The 25,213-nt window shown below is 43.7% G+C and overlaps 1 protein-coding gene across 1 annotated transcript in view; it reads left to right on the forward strand.

Annotated features, from left to right (window-relative positions):
• Positions 1-25,213, forward strand: part of LOC136573328 (gamma-aminobutyric acid receptor subunit alpha-2-like) — a 192,915-nt gene that overhangs the window by 95,456 nt on the left and 72,246 nt on the right. Inside the window, exon 5 of the mRNA XM_066574617.1 lies at positions 4,529-4,749. Coding sequence (XP_066430714.1) covers positions 4,529-4,749 — 221 coding nt within the window. The remainder of the gene's footprint in view (positions 1-4,528; positions 4,750-25,213) is intronic.

Here is a 25,213-nt window from a genome sequence, read left to right on the forward strand (position 1 = left end):
TTTCTGTGTCGTTCCCATCACTTTCTTGAATTTCCCAGGTTTTCACAAATGAAAACCTTAGCGAGCATAGGCGATATACAAAAATGCTCGAGTCGCCCATTGACTTCAATGGGGTTCGTTACTCGAAACGAACTCTTGAGCATCACTGAAAGTTCGACTCGAGTAACGAGCACCCGAGCATTTTGGTGCTCGCTCATCTCGAGTACTGACTAGAGATGAGCGAACGTACTCGTTTCGAGTAATTACTCGATCAAGCACCGCGATTTTCGAGTACTTCAGTACTCGGGTGAAAAGATTCGGGGGGCGCCGGGGAGCGGGGGGAGGCGTGGCGGCACGGGGGGTAGCAGCGGGGAACAGGGGGGAGCCCTCTCTCTCTCCCTCTCCCCCCCCCCCCCACTCCCCGCTGCACCCCCCACTCACCCACGGCGCCCCCCGAATCTTTTCGCCCAAGTACGGAAGCACTCGAAAATCGCGGTACTCGGGCGAAAAAGGGGCGTGGCCGAGTACGCTCGCTCATCTCTAGTACTGACCCATAGAATAAAGCTATCGGGTCATTTTTGTTTCAGTTTGTGCGCCGTAGAAACAAGACGCACCGAAGGTGGTGGAATTTCATTTTTTTTCCCATTTCTCTCCACTTAGAATTTTTAAAAAGGTTTTCAGTACATTATACGGCAATTAAATAGCACCATTGAAAAATACAACTCGTCCCGCAAAAAACAAGCCCTCATACAGCGACGTCGATGGATAAATAAAGGAGTTATGATTTTTTTAAAAAGGGGGAGGAAAAAACGAAAATGGAAAAACAAAAAAAGCTTGGTCACTAAGGGGTTAAAGGAGCATTTACATCTCAAACTTTCCTGACATATCCACAGGATATACCATGAAAGTCTGGTAGACGCAGGTCCTAGAGGTGGGGCCTATATCTGTCTTTAGTTCTTGCCCCCAGCCTGGCTGAATGCAGTGGCTGAAGGTGGTTAGGACTAGAGATGAGCGAACCTACTTGTTTCGAGTAATTACTCGATCGAGCACCGCGATTTTCGAGTACTTCAGTACTCGGGTGCAAAGATTCGGGGGGCGGGGGGAGGCGTGACGGAGTGGGGGGTAGCAGCGGGGAACAGGGGGGAGCCCTCTCTCTCTCTCCTTCTCCCCCCCACTCCCCGCTGCAACCCCCCACTCACCCACGGGGCCCCCCGAATCTTTTCGCCCGAGTACGGAAGTACTCGAAAATCGTGGTACTCGGGCGAAAAAGGGGCGTGGCCGAGTAAGCTCGATCATCTCTAGTTAGGACTTATGAAAACAGCCGAGCAGTCAGATCTGCTCTGCAGAAACAGTATAGCTTGCTTTACTATGCTATTTTTTATCTTCCTTTGACTTCTATGGGAGTTATGGAAAAAGCATAGTGAAGGTCGCTCGGCTGTTAATATATGTTCCAACTACCCAGATTACTGCATTCGGCTGGGCTGGGAGTGTTGGGAGCTGTAAGTAGAGAAAGGTGTGGGTCTCGGGGGTAGTACCCTAGACTATCAGACTTTCATGGCATATCCTGTGGGTGTGCTGTGAAAGTCTAAGATCTGAATACACCTTAAGCCTGGGTTCACACAGGGCGGATTTGCTGCGGTTTTGACGCGGATTGCAGTTGCATATCCGCACTGCGGCAAAACTGCTGCGTTTGCAGTGCAATGCAGCACAAATGAGATTTGCCAAAAAGCTGTTCTCACAGTGTGGATTTTTTCGGCACAGCCGATGTGCGGAAATGCAACGCGGTTTTCAAAGATGCAGCATGTTCATTCTACGGTCTTTTCTGCAGCGCTTTTTTGTCCATAGACCTCTATGGACGCAGCCAAATCCGCACCAAATATGCAGCAAAAGTAAAAAAGCGCTGCGGAAAAAACACTTAAGGATTTTTCCGCACGAAAATCCACAAAAAAATCCGCAAGCTCAAATTAACCTTTGAAGTGGTTTTGGCGCAGAAGCATTTCTTCTGCGGCAAAACCGCAACAGAAAAACCGAGGTTAAACTGCGGCAAATCCGCCCTGTGTGAACCCAGCCTTAAGCATATTTCGAATGTACAGCTCCAACATATGGACAAGCAAAAATGACCACATCATTTCTCTGTCTACCTGATCCTCAATGTGCATGAGTTTGCACAGTGTGTATCAGATTGTCAGAGAAGTGGTATGGCCATCTTTGTTTGCCCAGGGCATGGGGGTCGCTTTAAATTGACATTTAACACGTTATGATTACTTGACTTCAATGTCCTACAATGCTGATAATTGAGTTATCACAATGCACCACTCATGTTAACGATTGTTACATCTATATATTAGCTATGCTCCCTGGTCTAGATGCTAAATGTATGACACAAATGTGAGCTGAGTTTAGCTTTGGTCTGTTTGATATTGTATATCTACATAAACCTTTTCAGTTATGGGAATTGCATGATGCCTAATTCCATTCATAATATGTAACTTTTAGAAGTATTTTCTGAAGAATTTACTTTATGTGTACCTGATACAGTAGATAAAAAAGTATCAGATGCTTTAACAGATCATACACTTACAGCAAGCTCCAGAAGTAGGACCCCCCCCCCCCCCCCCTTCAAAATGTAATATTAGGGGGAAAAAATGACAAATGTTGAAGCTTTAAGATTCACATGTTAACCGAACTTAAAGAAGAAACAAAGATAGCTCCATCTTCCACCTGAGTCTTGGAGTCTAGAAGTACTTCACACTTTGGACTCCTCAAAGTATCCAGTTTCCTGTAGACAGCCTTGCATATTCTGCACATGCGGTAGATCACCTTTTACGTTTTTCAGTTGGGATACATATTTGTTCTTGGTGGAAAACTTCCCAGAGATATTTCTGACTAGTGATTTGGTGTTTAAAGCACACAGTGTTTTCAAACTTCTGGAAACTGCTAGAGAACAGGAAGACAGTATTAAAGGGGTTGTCCCGAGGCAGCAAGTGGGTCTATACACTTCTGCATGGCCATAATAATGCACTTTGTAATGTACATTGTGCATTAATTATGAGCCATACAGAAGTTATCAAAAGTTTTATACTTACCTGCTCCGTTGCTGGCGTCCTCGTCTCCATGGTGCCGACTAATTTTCGCCCTCCGATGGCCAAATTAGCCGCGCTTGCGCAGTCCGAGTCTTCTCCTCTTCTCTATGGGGCTCCGTGTAGCTCCGTGTAGCTCCGCCCCGTCACGTGCCGATTCCAGCCAATCAGGAGGCTGGAATCGGCAATGGACCGCACAGAAGCCCTGCGGTCCATGGAGACAGAGGATCCCGGCGGCCATCTTCAGCAGGTGAGTATGAAGACGCCGGACCGCCGGGATTCAGGTAAGCGCTGTGGGGGTTGTTTTTTTAACCCCTGCATCGGGGTTGTCTCGCGCCGAACGGGGGGGGGGGGTTTAAAAAAAAAAAAAACCCGTTTCGGCGCGCGACAACCCCTTTAAGTCACGTAAAAGCAAACCTAAACTTTCTATAAACTTTGCATAAATCAATAATCCAGTGAATGTTCCCTCCAGGGCTGTGAACTCAGAGTCGGAGTCTGGGAAAATTGAGGAGTCGGAGGTTTGGCTTATACAGCCCTGTGTAGTCTGCTAGTAGCACGTAATGTGCTTGAACCTAATATTCATGCTATTTGAAGTGGGAAGTCACTACTACCCTGTTTCCCTGAAAATAAGACATACCCTGAAAATAAGACATAGCATGATTTTCCCAAATTTTTGAGGATGCAAAATGATTTTTCAGGCTTTTTGAGGATGCTTGAAATATAAGCCCTACTCCATAATAAAGCCCTGCTAACAGTTAATTAAAAAAGTCAATTTAAATAGTGTCCAGGCAGCTATACATGTAAAAAAGTTAAACCTTTTTGAACAAAAATTAATATAAGAAACTGTCTTATTTTCGGGGAAACACGGTAGTGGTGATCATCCTGATTTACCTTACTTGACTTCCAAACTATGAATAATAACATTCATATCAATGGGAGAGTTGAAGATTACTGAGCATTTGTATTCAACACTTTCCAATGTTCCCATTGATATGAATGAAGTGGTGGTATATATGCATGACCTCTGCTCCATTCATGCAGGAACCTTTCAGACCCCCAGCAATCATGAAGTTCTCATCTATCCTGTTGGGATAACTGCAGATATCCTGTGGCGATAACTGGAGATATCCTGTGGAGATAACTGTCTAATAAGATTAGCCGTCTTTAAACTTTTGCATGACTTTTGCATGAATCACTTCTAAATGACATCTGCTATTTAGGTTAGCTCTTGAATATTGATATTTTTCTGATACATTGGATACTTTGTTACAGTTTGTTTCGGTCTGTGGCATATGTCTAGGTTCCTTGATGTAGTTAGTGCCAGCATTACAGTACTATACAGAATTAAAGGTTTAGTATGTTTGTTATTTGTCGATACTTTATACATAATAACACAATATATCATTAAAACACAATGAAAGTGTTGGAGTACGACAGATACATAATTCTTCTACTTTCTTTTCCTATAGGAATACACTATAGACGTATTTTTTCGTCAAAATTGGGAAGATGAAAGACTGAGGTTCACTGGACCGATGCGCATTCTTCGATTAAACAATCTGATGGCTAATAAAATCTGGACTCCAGACACTTTTTTTCATAATGGGAAGAAGTCTATAGCTCATAACATGACAATGCCTAATAAGCTGCTGAGAATTCAGGATGACGGCACGCTGCTATATACTATGAGGTATTTTCTTTCTGATCTATTGATAACACATATACAATATTACTCTCTATTTTCTTTGTTCGCAATTAGGCTAGGGCTACACAACGACTTTGGTCGCAGCATGGGTCACACAAACAAAGACCGCAATGTAGGCCTGTGACATAGCAACATAATAGAAGTCAATGTAGTCTTTTGGCATCTTTAAAGTTGCTGCGATCCTCTGATCACTGGAAATATAGGGTTTTTTTGATTTCTTGTGATCTGTGGATTAAGAGTCATGGCAATTTGTAAGTAGCAACATGATTCTATTGACTTCTGTTATGTTGTGATGTTGCAGGGCTACACTGTGATCTTTGGCTGCATGATATGCCGAAGTCAATGTAGTATTAGCCTAAGGAAATTCACAAGAAACTTGAGTATTAACCCTTTCCATTCCACTGTCTGACGTCTAAAGACATTCTGATTGAAGGCTGTACAGCTCCGATGTCAGAAGACGTCCAGCAGGGTATTCTTACTGTAGATTACTGGCCGCTCTGTCGTTGGTGGCCTCTCCAGCATGTCCCATACCGCAGTACTGGCTCTAAAAAGCAGATGGTGCCATTGTATAATGGCAGAAAGAGAAAGCCCCCTAGGAAACCCTGAATCCAGAATTGGATTGCAAAGGGTTAAATGTCAAATATTTTGGTTACAGATACAATCAACAGGGATTAAAGGGGTGTTCTCACTAAATGGGTTGTACCATAATTGCCAGCCATCCCCTATGCATAGGGTAGAGAATAACTTGCCTATAAGGTGGGGGTCTCACCACTGAGACCCCCAGCAAACTCAAGACTGAGACTGACACTGCAGGGATCATTTCTTCCCGCACAGTGAATGGAGGGCTGGCCAAGCATATGCAGTCAGCACTCCATTTATATCAGTGGCGCAGATGGATAGTCGCTTTGGGGAATCTCTGCAGTCTCATTGAAAATGACCAGCAGTCCATTCAGTCTCCTCCTTACTGCAGGAGTTGCAGTAAACTCGCAGGGAAGAGGACGAGGAACACGGGACCCACATTCTGCGGATTTATGGGGGGTCTCAACAGTGAGACCCGCATCGAACAACAAGTTATCCTGTGGATAGGGAATAACTCACAATTGTGGTACAACCCCTTTAACAACATCAACAGGATAGGGAGTAAATGTCCAATTCCTGGAAGTCTGATCACCAGGAATTGGACATTTGAATAGAGCTGTGGTGGGCATATTTAACCACTGCTCCATTCACTTCTATAGAACAGGTGAAGATCAATGTGCTTGGTAGTCTCTCTCCTTCCCATAGAAATGGAGTGACAGTTGAATGTGTGCAACACTGTTCTATTCACATTGGACATTCGGGTGCATCGGCCACAAGAACGCTGGAGGTCCCAGAAATTGGACCCCCAGAAATCATACATTGATCCTCTATCCTGTGGATACTGATAAATGTCTTTTATGAAAAAAACACCCTTAATGATTAAAGTCCCATCAGTGACCCCTTGTCTTCATTTCCTATTAGGGTATATGGATGTCATAGTAGGAAACTGACACTCAGGTCTTCTATCTATAAATCTGAGGGGAAAACCACTGAGCATCAGCGGCCCAACTTGTTCATTCATTTCAATGACCATTATGCCATTATGTAATGCTAAGCTTCTGTATAACTACAACTTTCCCTGTCAATAACAGCTGATTGCTGACTGTTTCAAAACCCAATTTAATTTTCAGAAGCTGCTGCTGTAGGGAGACCGCCCCGCTAATTGATTGATGCTTTGTATGACCTGCCTTACTTTTAATGTATCTTTTTTCCCTTGATATGACAAATGCTTCTACTATTTTTATACAAATGTAGCAGAGTTACAGATACAACTTTCAGATGAATACAGCACATCATAGCAGATGACAGTCAGCTTTGCTGCAGTGACCATTACTAACACAGCAGCTGGACTAATTTCCACTTATAAAACAGAACTTTTATTCAATCTTTATTAAAAAGGCGCTCGGCCACCAAGCAAATTTCAAACATTAAGAATTCCAGTGCTTATCCATCATGTTCACCATCACCAATGCATTAGCCCCTTAAGGTCGCTTTTTTTTAAGCATGTGGTGGTCTTATGGGGCAAATTTTTTTTCTCGGCCCTCCAAATTTTTTTTTGCTACATTTTTGGTGACGTATAGGATTATTTTTATTAATTTTTTTCACTGAAAGTTTTCAGTTTGTTTTTTTTTAATCATTATTTGGGACAATGTATACAAAAACATAATACAAATGATTTTCTTTCAATTATACTTCTTTATTCTTGAAATTAGTATATTTATGCTAAAATACAATTTAGGTCACACCTGTGTTATTCCCCATCTCCCCATTTTCTTTCAGATGTATTGATATACAGTTTGTGTAGACTTGGATTACAAGGCAGATATAGCAATGATTTAGGTTGGTGTGGGCAGTGGGTTGTTTTCTTTTTTTATATATATTTTTACAATGTCATTTTCGATTTCACTTATTTTAAAGTTTTTCACTGTAACTGAGACATCCATAAGAGCTCCAGTTGCAGGGAAAAACATCCCCCTATAGTGACTTTAGACACTGCCACAGCTCATCTAGCAGACTTTGTAGCTCTGCCATGCCAGGGGTCACCAGTGATCACATAATCGCCAGGTCCAACAGAAGAAACAGCACTTTCTCTATTCTCTACATATCATTGATTTGGTGCTGTTTAGGCTGGAAAAGAGAAGGCAAAAGCCAATAAACCCGCTTCAGTCTTCTATTATAGCGATCTCTGCCAGCCGAGCACCCGACTACCATTGCAGAAGGAACTTTTATTCTGTGCTGCATTTTCAGTATCAACCAGGATTAAAGCTCATGCTAAGTGCTGCATATTAATGGTGCTTGGTCCTTAACTGGTTAATCAGGAAACAGCAGAAAGCTACTGATGCCTAGGCTTCCCTACAATGTCGCTAAATAGTAGTGCCCTTAAAAAATGGAGAAATCATCTTGAGGAGGGTGGCTCCATGCATCAGCCACCAGAAAAACCCTAATAGTCCCTTGCTTAGATCAAATATAATGATGAAGCATGGAAACCTAATATATGTGAGCTGCTGTATCCTTAGATGACCCATACCAGACATAGAACTTCAAAATAAATGGTGATAACAGACTAAACATAATACAATACTGAATACATAAATAATATCAATTCGTAATTAATTCATAATAAGTAGTGTTGAGTGAACCGAATTGGGTTGAGCATTGCTATACGTTTGGTTCGGCATGAACCAGAACCTTGAGTGGTTCATCTCAGCCGAACCTACTAAACAATTTTTTTACTTTTCCTCAGTAAATGTAAAGGTGATTCTTATTATGAAGGATAAACTCAACACAAACACAGGAAGAACATACAAACTCCATATAGACATTGTCCTTAGTCAGATTTGAATGTAGGACCCCAGCACTGTAAGGCAACAGTGCTAACCACTAAGCTACCCTACTTTCATCTTCCTTCTTCTCATTATCCTCAATACATGTATGTATTGTATATATTCTGATTAATAAACCCATACAAACACACGAAGAACATGCAAACTGCATACAGAAGTTGTCCTTGGTCAGAATTAAACCTAGTATCTCAGCATTGCAAGGCAACAATGCTAACCACTGAGTTACCATAATGCTTCCTTCTTTCCATTCTTCCTTCTTCCTCCTGTGGAGGTGCAGGAAAAGGAGGAAGAAGAAGCATGCTTGCTCAGTGATTAGCATTTTTGCCTTGTAGTACTGGGGTCCTATGTTCAAATCTAGTCAAGGACAACATCTGCATGCAGTTTGTATGCTCACCCTATGGGCTTATTCCTCATATTAATTACCTTTATTTATATAGTGCATATATTTATTGAGAAGGAGGGGAGAAGAAGTAGTTTTATGGCTCTTAAACAGTGTTGTACACCAGTATTAGGAGTATTGGTGAAGTTACAGTTTGGTTTGCATTAAGTTGGACGGAACCAAACTTTTTGCCAGAATTCAGAGAACTGGCCTAACCAAACTTTTCAAAAGTTTGCTCAGCACTAATATAAGAAGCAATATTGGATATATAGATAACACCAGTTCATAAACAGTTATTTTCATAGACTACAACGTAAAGTGTGAAGTGCGTAAATATCCTCATGTCATACGAAAAAGTTATAGACACTTAAAAGTAACAAATTGCATTTCTGACAGTTTTCCCTAGCACCGCTAGTTTATCAGGGGACGGATCATAAGGACTCTCGGAAAAGCACTCATCAGTACTCCATTTGCATGCCAGTAAAAAAAGTTGAAAAATAACATATATAGTTCAGAAAGACATAGCTCTATAATTAGTACATAGCCTAGCCATCCAACTCTCAGCACCGCACAGCAAGACATCACAAGATAAACAGGTCTATCATCTCTCCATGAAGCAGCAGGCTCGTCTCTCCATGAAGTAGCACTTTGTTACATTTGCACTACTTTTATATTTTAACTTGGAACCAAAACTAATCCTATATATACTCAAACCAGCAGGAGATGATTTAGGTAGGAAACAAAGTATTTTCTGCTAAAAATGACATACCAGTCAAAAGGTAATACCGGGTCCAGTTTTTCTTGCAACTCAATTACCTGGTGCTGAAATGGATATTGGAAAGTGTCACAGTCACATCAAGTCACAGCAAGATTGTACTGCCATCAGGTTTTCCAAGATCATTTCAGAATGTAGATTGCTGTGTCAGCAGAGTTTTTGTTTAAATGTACACAGATGCACCTGTCTCACAGTGAAGGCCATATAGGATACTGTTACCAGCCGACTGCGGAGCTGCCCCTTCAGTATTTGTAAACTCATTCACTACACAGTATCACTTGAAGTCAATATTATCGTACAAAGTTTACCTTGAGACTTAGTAACTTTCCATACCACAATCTATCTACCCATTTAATAGCTTTACAAAGGCTTTTGTCTGAAATCACAAGAAACAATAGCTTTTTAATGTCTGTTAATGGACTAAGATAACTTGTCCAAGAAAGTTATCACACTCCAGTTAAACGTTACTACATCTGTACATATACTGTACTTTTGTACACTGTACACCGACATTCCAAAAGGCATGGGACAGGAGCTAATATTGTGTAGGAACCCCCCTAGCCTGGCAGGTGCATCAACTCGATGTGGCAATCATTTCCCAGGTGGACAGAAGATGTCTGGGGGGGTGTTGAGCTCTGCTGTCTGGATAGCCACCCACAGCTCTGTGGTATTTGTAGGTGCAGGATCTCAGTGAATGGACCTCTCCACCACATCCCATGAGCTCGATTGGGCTTATGTTGGATGACCAAGCATGCAAGATCATTCGTAAGAAATCTCCAGAATGAGTCTCAAATCAGTTACGGACTGCTTAAGCCTGATGTTATGGTGCATTATCCTGCTGGAATATCCCACCATTGTAGGGGACAGCCAACAAGCAGTTAAACATAGCAGGCATCAGTCAATTATATGTTTGGGTGGACCAGTAGACCCAACCCATGTCATGAGAACACATTCCACACTTGTATAGAACCACTACTAGTCTTCACAGTGCCTCATTGACAACTGGGGTCCATGGCTTCATGGTCTAGGCCACATGCGAACCCTACAATCTGTCCAAAACAATTGGCACCATGACTCATCAAACCACATCACATGTTGCCAGTCTTCTTGGGTCCAGTTAGCAACCTCATAAGCCCCAGTGATAAACTGCGTGCATCAGTGTTGTGATGTTAAAATAGGTGCTCTGGTGTGTCTCAGAGGCGCAACTTGAGAATCTGGGGCCCCGATGCAAAATCTGTAACAGGACCCCCCAACTATATCGCTTTATTCATACTACTGGGCTCCCTATATGGAGAAGAGAGGCCTTATGGGCCCCCTAAGGCTCCTGGGCCCGGGTGCAACCGCATCCCCTGCATCCACTATAGTTACGCCCATGTGTTTCTCCTACTCCCATATCTCCTGGAAGCACAAGAACGCTTCTCTGACCTGCCAAAGTCGCCTATCTGTTTTTTATAGCGAATTCTTGCCAGATGCCACTGGTCACGATCATTAACTCCTTAATGCCACAGGACGTAAGTTTACGTTATGGGCACATAGTACGTAGCGCAAGAGGACATAAACTTAGAACCTGTGCTTAAAGTGTGTCCCCGCGGTAGCAATTGTGGCAACACTGTAGTGATAGTTGCTAATATAATTATTAACACTTTACTGCTGGGGGACTTATCAGAGCAATCCTGCACCAGTGGTCGCTGTGATTGGTCAGTCAGTGCTGACTGACAATTCGCAGTACAGCAGCCTGAGTTCGCACTATTCACAGAGCAATCCCTCTCTCCAACACTATAGTGTGCGGCAGGTGGTTGGAGAGACAGGCCTGATCATCGTGTGAAAAAAGATAAAAAATCATAGTGATCATTGGTATTATAGGTAGTGCAGCCGTCCTGCCAGTGTAGTGTTAGGCCTCATGTCTACGGGGAAAATCAGGCCCACTACGGATTCTCCATAGAGAATCCGCAGCGGGTCCCTCCTGCCCCGCGGACATGAGGGCTGAAAATAAGAATAAACTCACCTGCTGCGGGCCGTGCGTGTTTTTCCTTCTTCGCGGCCGGATCATCTTTCTTGGGCCCGGCGGATGTGCTCGGCACGCCGGCTGCGGGCTGCGCGCATGCGCTGGGCACGTCCGCCGGGTCGAAGAAAGAAGTTCCCGCCCGTGAAGGAAGGAAGACCTGCATCGCCCAGAGCAGGTGAGTTTAATTCAGGCGCGGGTCTCCTGCGGATCCGGACGTCTTCCATAGGCTTCAATAGAAGCCTGCAGGAGCCGTACCCGCGGGAGACCCGCACCTAAATGGTGCATGTCTGGATTTTTTCCTGCACGCGGGAGCCGCACCTGCAGGGAAAAATGACATCCGCAGGTATTTAATTACCTGCGGGTGTCTAATGCATCCCTATGGGGCGCGGATCTGCATGCAGGAAAAACGCTGCGGATTTGCCCGCGGACATGAGGCCTTAGTGTGATCAGTATATTAGTGTAGTTAGTAATGTGTGATCAGTTAGTGCAATGTTAGGCCTCGTTCACATGAGTGTGATTTTAGCACATGATAGACGTGCAAAAAACTTGCACCTAACAATGATAGAACATGCGTGTACAAAGCATGCATCTAAGGCTTCATTCCCACGAGCGTATATATGCCGCATTTTCACGCCCGGCCGTATATATGCTACCCATGTGAAGCATTGGTTCGCAATGCATTCGTTCACATGGGCGATTATACAGCGCGTAAATACGTCAGCACCGTGAAAGATGGAACATAAGCGGACAAAATATGTCCGGCGTATATACGGTGGCCAAAAAGATACTTCTGGAACTATCTTTTGGCCAATATATGCCAGTGGGTCCTATTGACTCCTATGGGAGCAGGGAAGGGAGGGGGAGGCATTTTTGCAGCGTCCAACACTGCGAAAAGCTTACGGGTGCCTTTATAAAGGCACTGGAAGGCATCCTGAGGATTTTGGCAAAACGAGGGGTTTTCCAGGGTGCGTCGTATTTTTTCACTTTTCACAATGCTCGCGGTTGTGTAAATGGGTGAGAAAACGCTATCCGTGATCACAGAAAAACGCCCATTCGGGCGCTTATACAGAGCAGGCATGAAAACGTAAAAACGCTGTAGCTGTATATCCGCTTGTGTGAAAGAGCACTAAGGTCCATGCTGCGAGAAAAGATAGGACCTGACCTATCTTTGGTGCGTGCCATGCAGGAATTTCCATAGACCCCTATGGGAGCTGGATAACACATCACGCACCTCCGATCATGTGAACGGGCAATTTCACTGCTAATTAAGCTCAAGACTTAATAGCTGGAAACTGCTCATTTATGCTATTATTAGTGCAGTACAGCCACCATCTTTTCACATGCCTATACTGCGCTAAAACCATGCTCATTTGAACGAGGCCTCGGTGTAGTGTGATTTGTCAGCAGATTAGTTAGTAACGTGTGACTAGTCAGTGTAGTGTTACACCAAATGATACATCATTTCAGCGAGTGAATGACATCAGAGTTTGCTCGTTCGCTCCGGCAGCCTGTTTAAACAGGCAGACAAATCGTTGGCTCCTTGAAACGAGAAAACATTCAAATCACATTTACTGCATAAATGAATGAGAGGAACTGAACAAGCACTGTTTAACCCTTTCCAATCCACTGTCTGTCTGACATCTGAAGACATTATGATTTAAGGCTGTACAGCTCCAATGTTGGAAGACGTCCGTCGGGGTTCTCTTACTATATAGTGCCAGCCTCTCTGCTGTCGGAGCCTATACAACGTGTCACCTCATGCAGTACTGGCTTTAGCCAGCAGATAGCGCCGCTGTATAATGGCAGAAAAAGAGTAAGCCCCCTAGGAAAACCAGGATATAAATTGGATTGGAAAGGGTTAAACTGAACATTAACCCTCTGCAATCCACTGTCTGACATCTAAAGACATTATAATTTAAGGCTTTACAGCTCCGATGTCGGAAGACGTCCGTCGGGGTTCTCTTACTGTATATTGCCAGCCTCTCTGCTGTCGGAGCCTATCCAACATGTCACCTCATGCAGTACTGGCTTTAGCCAGCAGATAGCGCCATTTTATAACAGCAGAAAAAGAGTAAGCCCCCTAGGAAAACCAGGATACAAATTGGATTGGAAAGGGTTAAGTGAATGACCCAACAATGAGTTTAATGGCTGCAAAACGACAAAAGAAAAGTGAACACTTTAGTCTAGTCCTTGGCAGCGTTTAGACTGAACGATTATCGTTGACTTTGGCTGGTTTGAACGATATTCGCTCCATCTAAAAGGGCCTTTTGTATAGTGTGAGTTGTCAGTGTACTGTGTAGTTAGTAAAGTGTGATGAGTATGTCAGTCTGTGAAGTGTTGGTTTAGTCAGTGTAGTGTCTGATCCTTCAGTGTAGTGTGTGGTTAGTCAGCACATCAGTCACTGTAAAAAATGTACAAAAACCCCAAAACACACAAAAAAGTTCCTGCTGTGTTCCTGTCCCCATCTCCTCAACCCATAGTCACCCATTCTGTGGTTAGTGTAGCGTAGTGTGTGTTCAACTTCACTCACAAGATACAGTAACACCTCACAACTTATACAGGTGTGGGCATTCTTAAACCATCCCCTGAGGTAGGCCTCAGTCACACAGGCGTTCCGACGCATAAATTTTTGAACGCATCAGTTATGCATTCAAAAATATGCGCGACCGAAGCGGGGGTCAAGGCAGAAAAAAACACTGCTAGCAGCGTTTATCTGCTCAAAAAGAGCACTGCCCGCTATTCCCTACTGCGGCTGTGAAAAGGATTCCTTGGATGTGAAACCCCTGGATGCTGTCACATCCAGGAATTTCACCTGTGGTCAATGAAGCCGGAAGCAGCTGCATTGACATACAGAGAACATCCCGATCCTCTGCTACAACTGTTACAGCTGGGTTCTATTTAGATGCGGCCGGCAAACGCAACTGACAGACGCGTGTACAAACGCCCGTGTGACTGAGCCCGCAATTAGACTTCAAAATCAATTTACATACTGCTATCCCATAAGTTTTGGCATGTCAGTGTATATTTCCCTTTTCCCATAGTTACATGGGAAAACAGCCCTTATAATGTGGGATTGGCAAAGTTGTCTCAGGTCTAGTTATTATTTTTTTATGCAGCTCACCCATATTCTGTAGTGCTGCGCACAGATTATCCCCGTGAGGGTTTAGTCAGATAAGTGTTTTTTTTCAAGCATGTATAGGTGCATTTAAAAAATGGCTCTATTAGAACCAATGCTTTCCAATGAAAGCAGTCACATGTCCGTCTTTTAAAAGCATAAAAAATTTGCACCTGCAAAAGATAGGACAGTGTTTTTCGTGTGGTGCGATGCAACTTGGACAGTAGAAAATCCTACTGTCAACCCCTTAAATAAGCCCTAGCTGCAGGGGGGGGGGGGAACATCACCTAGAAGCGCTGTCAGCTTCGGCGCGTGTTCTCCCTGGGTCACCAGCACTCTTCTTCTTCACTTTCTTTTGGTTGGGGATTGAAAAATCCCTGCTTCCTGGAAGCACTGCCTCTGATTGGCTGATTGGCTGTCGAGTCACTCAGCCTTCAGGGGTAGCACTTTTAGGAGACAGGGATTTTCAATCCCCCACCAGAAGAAATGAAAAGGAACAGAGGAGAAGACATGCCTGACCCAAACAGTTCTTCTAGGTGAGGTATTTATTTTTTCATGCAGCTAGGGTTTTTTTTTCGGAGGAAGGTCTTATATTCACGCCCCCCCCGAAAATCCCTGAGGGGGTTGCCTTCATCCCATTGCTTTCAATGGGGCAGCAGCAGCGCCGGCCCCATTGAAAGCAATGGGACAGCATCACACTCCTTCATGCGGGGAGTCCCCTCATCACTGAACACTGTGACAGGGCTGTCACAGTGTTCAGTGATGAGGGGACTCCCCGTGGGGATGAAGGAATTCCCTGCCCCAGCTCTCACAGTTGGTGCTTCTTTTACCACAGCGATCTTCTTCCATTGCTTTCAATGGGGCCGGCATAGCTGCCACCGGCCCTATTGACAACAAGGTGAAGCCCATGGATGTGACAGCATCCAGGGGTTTCGCATCCAAGGAATCCCCTGCTGCAGCTGTCACAGCCGCAGCACGGAATAGTGATCCTCTCCCATTGCTTTCAATGGAGCCGCACTATTTATGTGCAAATTTTACTATCATGTAACCACACAACAAGTGCAAAATAAAAATGCATCTGAAGCTTTGGTCATGCGTTTTTTTGTACATGCATTCTGTGGGTTTTATGGGTGCATTATTGAAATGCAAAAAGCTAGATGGTCGTATTGACAAAATGCTTGCCACCTGAGTTATTCTGACCAGACTGTTAGGAGGTATTAGCACCAGTGGATGTGTGAGGGCTCGCATACAAGGCAACAGAGTTCAGTACACCCTCGACAAACACCAAGTAGAGAGGATTGTCTGATTGTCCGACATCATTACAGGCCATGGTGTCTGTTGGAACAATTTCCAGGCACCTGGCTGAAGGACATTTGGTCTCATGACGTCCATTATATGTACTACCTTTGATACTCACTATTGTCTTTGTTTGAAGTGGATTCTACTGAGTGGACAAAACTGGATTGCTATGGAGTGGAACTGTGTTGCTTTAACCCTTTCCAATCCATTTATTTTTTCTCATCCATTCTCCCCAGCTCCAAATAAATCGGAGCTGGGGAGAATGGATGAGAAAAAATACATTTTCCCTGCACCCTCCTGAACTGACAGAGTTCAGGAGGGTGCAGGTGCTCAGTGCACCGTGGAGGGACCTGCTTACCTGTCCGGCGTCTTCCGCATTCTCCTTCCGCCTCCCGGCTCGGCAATCATGTGACCGCTGGGGTCAGGTGCCACCCAGCGATCACATGATCGCCGGGCCGGGAGGCAGAAGGGAGAATGCGAAAGACGCCGGACAGGTAAGCAGGTCCCCCCACAGTGCAGGCTCCCGGCTCGGCGTTCATGTGACCGCTGGGGGTCAGGTAACACCGGCAGTCACATGATCGCCGGGCGGAATCTCCTGCATTACATAGCGATAATTGAGCACTATGTAATGTGTAAAGGAGAAGGCAGAAAGGGTTAAAAACCCTTTCTGCCTTCTCCTCGGGGGTCCTCGATGAGGACCAGTGCATGAGTGTATCTGCACCTGATGTGTATCTGCACCCAACATTGGAGCTGTGGACGGAAATTATGATGTCGGGGCAGGCCCGACATTGGATTGGAAAGGGTTAATGACAAATAAAGATTTAGTTTGGGCACTGAAAAAGACCGTGTTTGTGTTTGGAGACCAAGAGGATGAGCACTTCAATCCTGCCTTTGCTGTGGAGCGGCACACTCGTATAATGTACTGAGGGGCCATTGCGTACGACAGTCGGTCACCCCTTGAAGTGGTACGATGTACAATGACAGCTCAGCGATATGTTTAGGACATCCTGCAGCTACATGGGCTCCTCTCATGACAGTACTTCTATTAAGGCATTTTCCAGCAGGATAATGCTCGGCCGCACACACAAGGGGGTCACAGGAATGTCCCCACAACATTGTCACACTTCAGTGGCCTGTCCAGTCGCCAAATTTATCAATAGAACATGTATGGGATCATCTGGGATATCAACCATGACAGACTATGACTTTGCATGATCTAGAAACTCAGTTACAGCAAATGTAGATAAATATGTCACAGGATATCATATAGAACCTGTATGCCCCCATGCTCGCCCCTATCACATCTTGTATCCAAGCTAGCCAAGCTAGAGGCAGTAAAACAGAGTACTAGAGCCTCCATGCCCCCCCTCCATGTCACGTATTATATCCAAGCTAGAGGCAGTACAAGAAAGTACTAAAGTCTCCATGCCCCCCGTATCACATCTTGTATCCAAGCTAGAGGCGGTACAACAGGGTGCTAGAGCCTCCATGCCCCCCGTATCACATCTTGTATCCAAACTAAAGGGGGTACAACAGGGTACTAGAGCCTCCATGCCTGCCCATATCACATCTTGTATCTAAGCTAGAGGTAGTACAATGGGGTACTAGAGCCTCTATGCCCATCCATATCACATGTTATATCCAAGGTAGAGGTGGTACAACAGAGTACTAGAGCCTCCTTGCCCACCCATATCACGCCTTTTATCCAAGCTAGAGGAGGTACAACAGGGTACTAGAGCCTCCATGCCTGCCCGTATCGCATCTTGTATCCAAGCTAGAGGTGGTACAACAGGGTGCTAGAGCCTCCATGCCCACCCACATCACATCTTGTATCCAAGCTAGAGGCTGTACAACAGGGTACTAGAGCCTCCATGCCTGCCCGTATCACATCTTGTATCCAAGCTAGAGGTGGTACAACAGGGTACTAGAGCCTCCATGCCTGCCCGTATCACATCTTGTATCCAAGCTAGAGGTGGTACAACAGGGTATTAGAGCCTCCATGCCCGCCCGTATCACATCTTGTATCCAAGCTAGAGGGGGTACAGCAGGGTGCTAGAGCCTCCATGCCCCCCGTATCACATCTTGTATCCAAGCTAGAGGCGGTACAACAGGGTACTAGAGCCTCCATGCCAGCCTGTATCACATCTTGTGTCCAAACTAAAGGGGGTACAACAGGGTACTAGAGCCTCCATGACCGCCCGTATCACATCTTGTATCTAAGCTAGAGGTAGTACAATGGGGTACTAGAGCCTCTATGCCCATCCATATCACATCTTGTATCCAAGGTAGAGGTGGTACAACAGAGTACTAGAGCCTCCTTGCCCACCCATATCACATCTTTTATCCAAGCTAGAGGTGGTACAACAGGGTACTAGAGCCTCCATGCCCACCCACATCACATCTTGTATCCAAGCTAGAGGTGGTACAACAGGGTACTAGAGCCTCCATGCCTGCCGTATCCCATCTTGTGTCCAAGCTAGAGGTGGTACAACAGGGTACTAGAGCCTCTATGCCCATCCATATCCCATCTTGTATCCAAGCTAGAGGGGGTACAACAGGGTTCTAGAGCCTCCCTACAAGGGGTCACTTTTTAACAATAAATTATCCTTTTTCTCTGATTTTGTTATCCCTTATATCAATATTACAATCACACAATGAACGTTTCATTTGACTCTGACAACCTCCTCTAGTTGCTTGACCTTTTCTGACTATGTGTAGATGCAGTCAGAAACTACTAGACTAGTCTAACACTTCTATGACCATTTCACTCAGGTGAATTATATGAGGTGTGTGATATATGCAATTTTAGGATCGATGTTTGCCTGTAAACTATATCAGTCCACCAAGAATTTTAATTTGGAAAATGTTTACAATTCAGCCGCTGCGGATTAATAGTTCCCCTGACACCAGTGAGTACAGTATATCGATCTGCGCTGCCAATATTCAGCAAAATGTATTGACCTGAGCTCTGTCAGGAAAACAGTTCTCCCTGAAATAGTAAGCACAAACTAGAAATATATTTAAAAATCTCTATTTGTTATATAGTACAAAGGTTTTTAATATTACTATTACTGACAACAATCATCATCACCGTCGTACCATTATCATCATATCCTTAAATGAAATGAATGGACATTCTAAAATCTTTACATCTTGCATTGTTAGTCATAGCTTATGAAATTCCGCTTCACTGTTCATCCATTGAAATGGGCTGCATACCAATTTACCAATAGGTTTTTAAGAACAGCATTTTGCAGCATCATTTAGAGCCCAAATTGATTTTAGATTGCTGTGAGAAACTAATGCAGAGTTAATACTAAGCAATGGAGCCTAAAATGCGCAGCATCTATTCCTCAGGCTCCATTAATTTTTCTTGGAAAGTCAATTTGAATGCATTTTTCATAGAGGTCAATAGCTCGATTGACTTCTGGGGGATCTTTCATGCGGGACAGAATAGACTGCACATCAAACCTCAAGCTGTGGTAAATTCCACCCCGAAATCGGCAATCTACCTGCAGAATTGATGCAGAATTGAAGATGCCTTAAAACCTGCTTAAAAAATTCTGCCATAAAATCTGCAGTTAGACCTCCGGATTCTGGTGTGGCATTCTGCAGCTGTGGATTTAGCTGTGTCCTTCGGAGTAGTTCCGTACCGTTTGATAGGTTTCTTATTGACTTCTCCACCTAGACACAACTCTTTGATTTTTTTTTAATATCTTGGCAGTTGCTATCTCTTTCTCTCTGTGCATAGCACAATATTAATGAGATACTATGGATGGCACTGGCTGGTGCTCTTATGTCCCCAGTGACTTGAGCTGGGTCTTCTTGGATGGCACTACATGACTACAAGATTTTAAAATATTCAAGAAGTTTTCTGGCCAAATGTGGCTGAGGTTCAGATAGAGGACTAAATAGCAAACTGGAAAGATTGTCCCTTGGGTCCAATACAGCTGCTAGGTCGCCGCTGCCTCGGTCCAGAAAATTGCTGCAGCAGTTACATGTCACTCATTGTGCAATGGCAAACCACCCCGCAAAAACAGTCTGCCAAGAAGACATCATGATGTGACGTCACCTTAGGAGTCAGTCTTGCTCAGTGCAGTTTTTTTTTTTTTTAAATCTCCTGCTCTTCCCACAGAATTTGTGGCCCGTCCGCAATGTCAACTGTGGACGGGTTGCAGATCGGATGGTCAAGGGCTGTTTCCCACAAGCGTATATCAGACGCCCATTTTCACAGGCGGCTGATATACACTGTGATCTGATCCATTGGATTCCAATGCATCAGATCACACGGCCGTATTCCTGAGACGTAAAAGCGCTCAGCCGGCCAATATAGCGCCGTGCGTTTTTATGTCTGGTCCAAAAGATAGTCCTGGAACTATCTTTTGGGCGGGAATACGTTGACCACTGCATGGGCTCTTATGGAAGCAGGGGCAGAGCTAAGCACCGTCCCTTCTCGCCTCCTCTCATAGCTGGCTGTGGACAAGGAGTGGTACGTGGGTGGAGCTAAGCTCCCGCCCTCTCCCGACCTTTGTCCATAGCCATTAATGGGAGGAGGTTGAACGGGACAGCACTTAGTTCCGCTTTCGTCCTGCCCTCTCCCATTGCAAAAAACGAGCGGAGAGGAGAGCAGAAGTACGCCTGCGAGAGAGGGGAAAGGGGCAACGGTATGGTAGTCTCAGCATATATGCACCAGGACCCATGCCGTCTGAACGGGCGCACAAACATTTGATTTGTGCGCCCGTTCGCCAGTTTTATCTGTTTTAGCTCTCCCAACATAGCACATATCGGCCGGCCATGAAAATGATGGCCGATATACGCTCATGGGAAAGAAGCCTTAATTTAACTTCAATGGAAGCCATCCGTGCTAGTAAAATGGAGTATGCTGTGATTTTTCATCCGCGAGTGGAAACTGCAATTGATTTCCTTTGCTGCATGAAATTCATTTTTCCATAGCATGCTATGGAGGGCTATTGTTGCGGAGCGCCCCCTCCAGATTTTGCAGCAAAACTCCACCCCTGGACATGAGGCCTTAATCTGTTATTCTTTGCCCTCCCCAGCCCTTAGACACTTTTCACCATCTTTACTGTGGAGTCTTATTTTTACGACATACACACTGCAACAAAAATTACACAATTTTATTCTATGGGTCAGTACAATTAAGACGATGTCAAATTTGCTGTACTATTTAAAAAAAATATATATATATATATATATCTTTGCAGAAAAATACAATTTTCTGACGCCATCATCTCTCAACTATAACTTTTTTGTCCTTTCGTTGACAGGGGGCTTATTTTTTACAGGTCACCCTGCAATTTCTGTTACCATTTTGGAGCACATATGACTTTTTGACAGCTTTTTAAATTTTTAAAAAATTTCTTGGAGACGTGTTGACTAGAGATGAGCAAGCATACTCACTAAGGACAATTACTTGAGCGAGCATTGTCCTTAGCGAGTATCTCCCCGCTCGGAAGAAAAGGTTTGGCTGCCGGCGCAGATGACAGGTGAATTGCAGCAGTTAGTAGGGGGGAGAGAGGGAGAGAGAGATCTCCCCTCGGTTCCTCCCCGCTCTCCCCCCTGCTCCCCGCCGGCAGCCGAATCTTTTCTTCCGAGCGGGCAGGTACTCGCTAAGGGCAATGCTCGATCGAGTAATTGCCCTTAGCGAGTATGCTTGCTCATCTTTGATGTTGACCAAAAAAGTACAATTTTGTTTTGTGTATTTTTTTTCAAATTTTTTTTGATTTTTTTCATTATAAATATATGAAAGGGTTTTATTTTTACATTTACTACCTTAAATTTTCTTCTCTACTGAATAAAACTTTTTAAACTGACATTTACACTTTTTTTAGTCCTCATAGGGAACTTGTGATCGCTTAATCACTCATAGAATATAATGCAATAACATAGTATTGCATTATACCACTATCTGACAGTACAGTCTATCAAGCCATTCCACAGGCTGCCATGACAACAAAATAGCACCTCGCAATCTCATTGTAGGAGCATTTAGGACCCCCAAATGCCAATTGGAGTATTTAAGGGGTTGACAGCCACGATCACTATTCATGTTGATTGCTGCTGTTGTGGGCAGGTGTCAGCTGCTAAAGACAGCCAGCATGCACCATATATAAGGAGTGAGATTGACCATCGATCACACTCTACACAAACCCCACCCACCCATGATGTAAATATACGTCCTGCAGTGTAACGGGGTTAAAAAAGGTTGGTCTTCATATAAGAAGAGCAGTATTAGCATTTATTTAGTAGAGGAAATATAAGTGATTGGAAGATTTTCATTTTAAAGAATTAACACAGAAGAAAGTTTGTAAAGATCTAGTTTGGGTCAATGGACTCACGGTTGGACCAGGGTCGCTTGTCCATATTATGAGTGCTTAACCTACCAAAGCCAACGATACAGTTGTGTTAACGTGGCCTTAATGTAGATTTAGTGTAAGTGATAGAACACCAGTAGCACATATAATACAAGTAAACGAGGTGTATGAGCATATACACAACACGATATATGTACTTCATCCTTATATTTCAAGTTTGTTCCAGGTATCGATGGAAGACTGTAAAATCCCTACTGAAAGATTTCTGGTTCTCCAAGGCTTTGTCAAGTTTAATTAACCTTTCAAGTTACATACCAAATAACCTCCCTATTCTGAGGCTTTTTTTTAATGTTTGACCTGGTTTTCAAAGAGAAGAAATCTAATCTCTCCTGTAACAAATGTAAATCACCTGCCAGTATAAGACTAGATACTGGAAACCTGCCAGCAATTGGAGCCCATAATTTGTGAAGTGGAATTATGATAGAACATACAACATAATCAGCAGTGACAGCATAAGGAACACCTCCTCGTGTAAAAAAATATTGTAGAACTCATCACCATTGCTGTCAAGTGAGCAGAAGCTCAGGATGTTTATGGAGTCTGTTACATTAATATTACATTAAGCATTCAAAAGTCTCAGCATATCATTCAATCCACACTGTACCACATTACTGACATAACCGGACAGGCATAGTTAGTTCTTGATGGACTACGAGAAGAGATATTTGTGATAACAGGTGGCTGGGTTGATCAATGGTGCCAAACATTAATGATGATCATGATGATAGATTTAGCTATTGCAGATTATAGAGTTGCACACAGGCTGTCACTTTGTAGGGTTAGATGGTTACACTAAATGTAACTTTTCTTATATACAATATGCTCTCATATATATTTAAAGGAGTTGTCCAAAAAGCAAATAGTGCTGTCAACAAAACAGCGGACCGGTTTCGTGAAGATTCGGGGCCCCAATGCAAAAACTGTAACAGGGCCCCCCCAACTACAATGCTTTATTCATACCACTAGGCTCCTTATATGGAGAAGAGAGACCTTATGGGCCCCCTAAGAGTCCTGGGCCTGGGAGCAACAGCATCCCCTATAGTGACGTCCCTGACTACAGAATCTGCTTCCAGTGCTGCCTATCCTGATAGCGGGCCCAGTGGTGATGTGATCTTCAGGGAGTCTAAGCGGCAGATTCCTGCCAATCCACCATTGATCACCTATTCTGAGGATAGTTCATGAAAAGTAAAAGTTCCAGAAAACTACTCATTTTAAAGGGCTCTGCTTGTGGGCTTTAAAGGAAACTTTCCTGGCTTGTCTTGAGAGATTAAAAACCTGTCCTCAACCCCTCAATGATGCGGAACTTTCCTTTCCTTTTTTCATTTTTGTTTTTTCCTCCTCACTTTCAAAAAATCCTAACTCCTTTATTTATCCATCGACATAGCTGTCTAAAGACTTGTTTTTTTTTTGTGTGGAAAGAGTTGAATTTTTCAATGGTACTGTTTGATGAGCCAAATAATGTACTGACAAATTTTTTTAAAATAAAATAAGTAAAATAGAAAAAGAAACTGCCAATCCGCCATCTTTGGGGAGGTCTTGTTTTTATGGCGTACACACTACGGAAAAAATAACATGATAGCTTTATTCTATGATCAGTACAATTATAGATATACCAAATTTCTATAGTTTTTTTTTACTGTACTACTTTTAAAAACATAAATTATATTTGGAAAAATCATTATTTAGTTCATCTTCGGACAGCCATAACTTTTTGAATTTTCCAGGGACATAGTTGTGTAAGGGCTTGTTTTTTTGCAGGATGTCCTGTAGTTATTATCGGTACCATGTTAGAGTTCAAATGACTTTTTGATACCTTTTTTTACATTTTTTCTTAAAGGTGGGGTGACTTTTATTACCTTTTATTTTTTCTTGACTTGGGACTTGAACAGACAAAAGTGGGAAGTCAGAACTGAATCTAAGACACCATTTACACAGAAGAGTCATGTGCAGGAAGCATGTACAGGGCTACATGGATTCTCATAAGCACTATGTGTATCTTTGCTATGCTCTCTCCTAGAGGCATTGCTTCCTTAACACTTTCCAATCCACTGTCTGACGTCTAAAGACATTATGATTTAAGGCTGTACAGCTCCGGTGTTAGAAGACATCCATCAGGGTTCTCTTACTGTATATTGCCAGCCTCTCTGCTGTCAGAGCCTATCCAACGTGTCACCTCATGCAGTACTGGCTTTAGCCAGCAGATTGCCCAGTTTTATAAGAGTAAGCCCCCTAGGAAAACCAGGATACAAATTGGATTGGAAATGGTTAATATGGCATGCAATAGACAATGCCACAATTAGAGATGAGCATTGTCCTTACGAGTATCTCCCCGCTCGGCAGAGAAGGTTCGGCTCTTGGCGCGGGTGACAGGTGAGTTGCGGCAGTCAGCAGGGGGGAGCGGGGGGGGGGGGGAGAGGGGGAGAGAGATCTCCCCTCCGTTCCTCCCCGCTCTCCCCCGCAGCTCCCTGCCCGGGGAGCGGGTTACTTTTGGCAACGTTCACGGTTCAGTAAAAATGACATATGAACTTTGTCCTGTGGGTCAGTACGATTATGGCGATACCAAATGTATATTGTTTTTTTTTTCTGCTTTAAAAAAATTGCTTTCTGTTGCCATATTCTTAATGCCATTGTTTTTTATTGAAAGTATTTTAAAACATACATTTTAAAATATTTTCAATGCAACATTGTAGGAGAGTCTTCCCATAGAAATGTTCAGAAACATTTGAAACAATATCAATAGACATCTCCTTCCTTTCATATTTTGGTCAGGATTTCAACATTTCATGCTAATAAATCTTCAACTTTGCCTTTTTAACTTTGATATATATACTCTTTTTATTAATATATACTAATGGAATCGGGGGTTGAGGTCCGCTCTCATAAAGTGTCTTATTCACGTTCCTCCAGGTCTAAAGCATTGTCCCCCTTTTTTTTTCACTTTTAGTTGGTAACTAGAGATGAGCGAACATGTCCGTTACGGACACATCCGCACCCGGACACCGGCTTTGCCGAACACTGCAGTGTTCGCGCGTAAAGGTCCGGGTGCCGCCGGGGGGCGGGGA

Source organism: Eleutherodactylus coqui, chromosome 7 (genome assembly GCF_035609145.1).
Source record: "Eleutherodactylus coqui strain aEleCoq1 chromosome 7, aEleCoq1.hap1, whole genome shotgun sequence".
Lineage (NCBI taxonomy): Eukaryota > Metazoa > Chordata > Amphibia > Anura > Eleutherodactylidae > Eleutherodactylus > Eleutherodactylus coqui.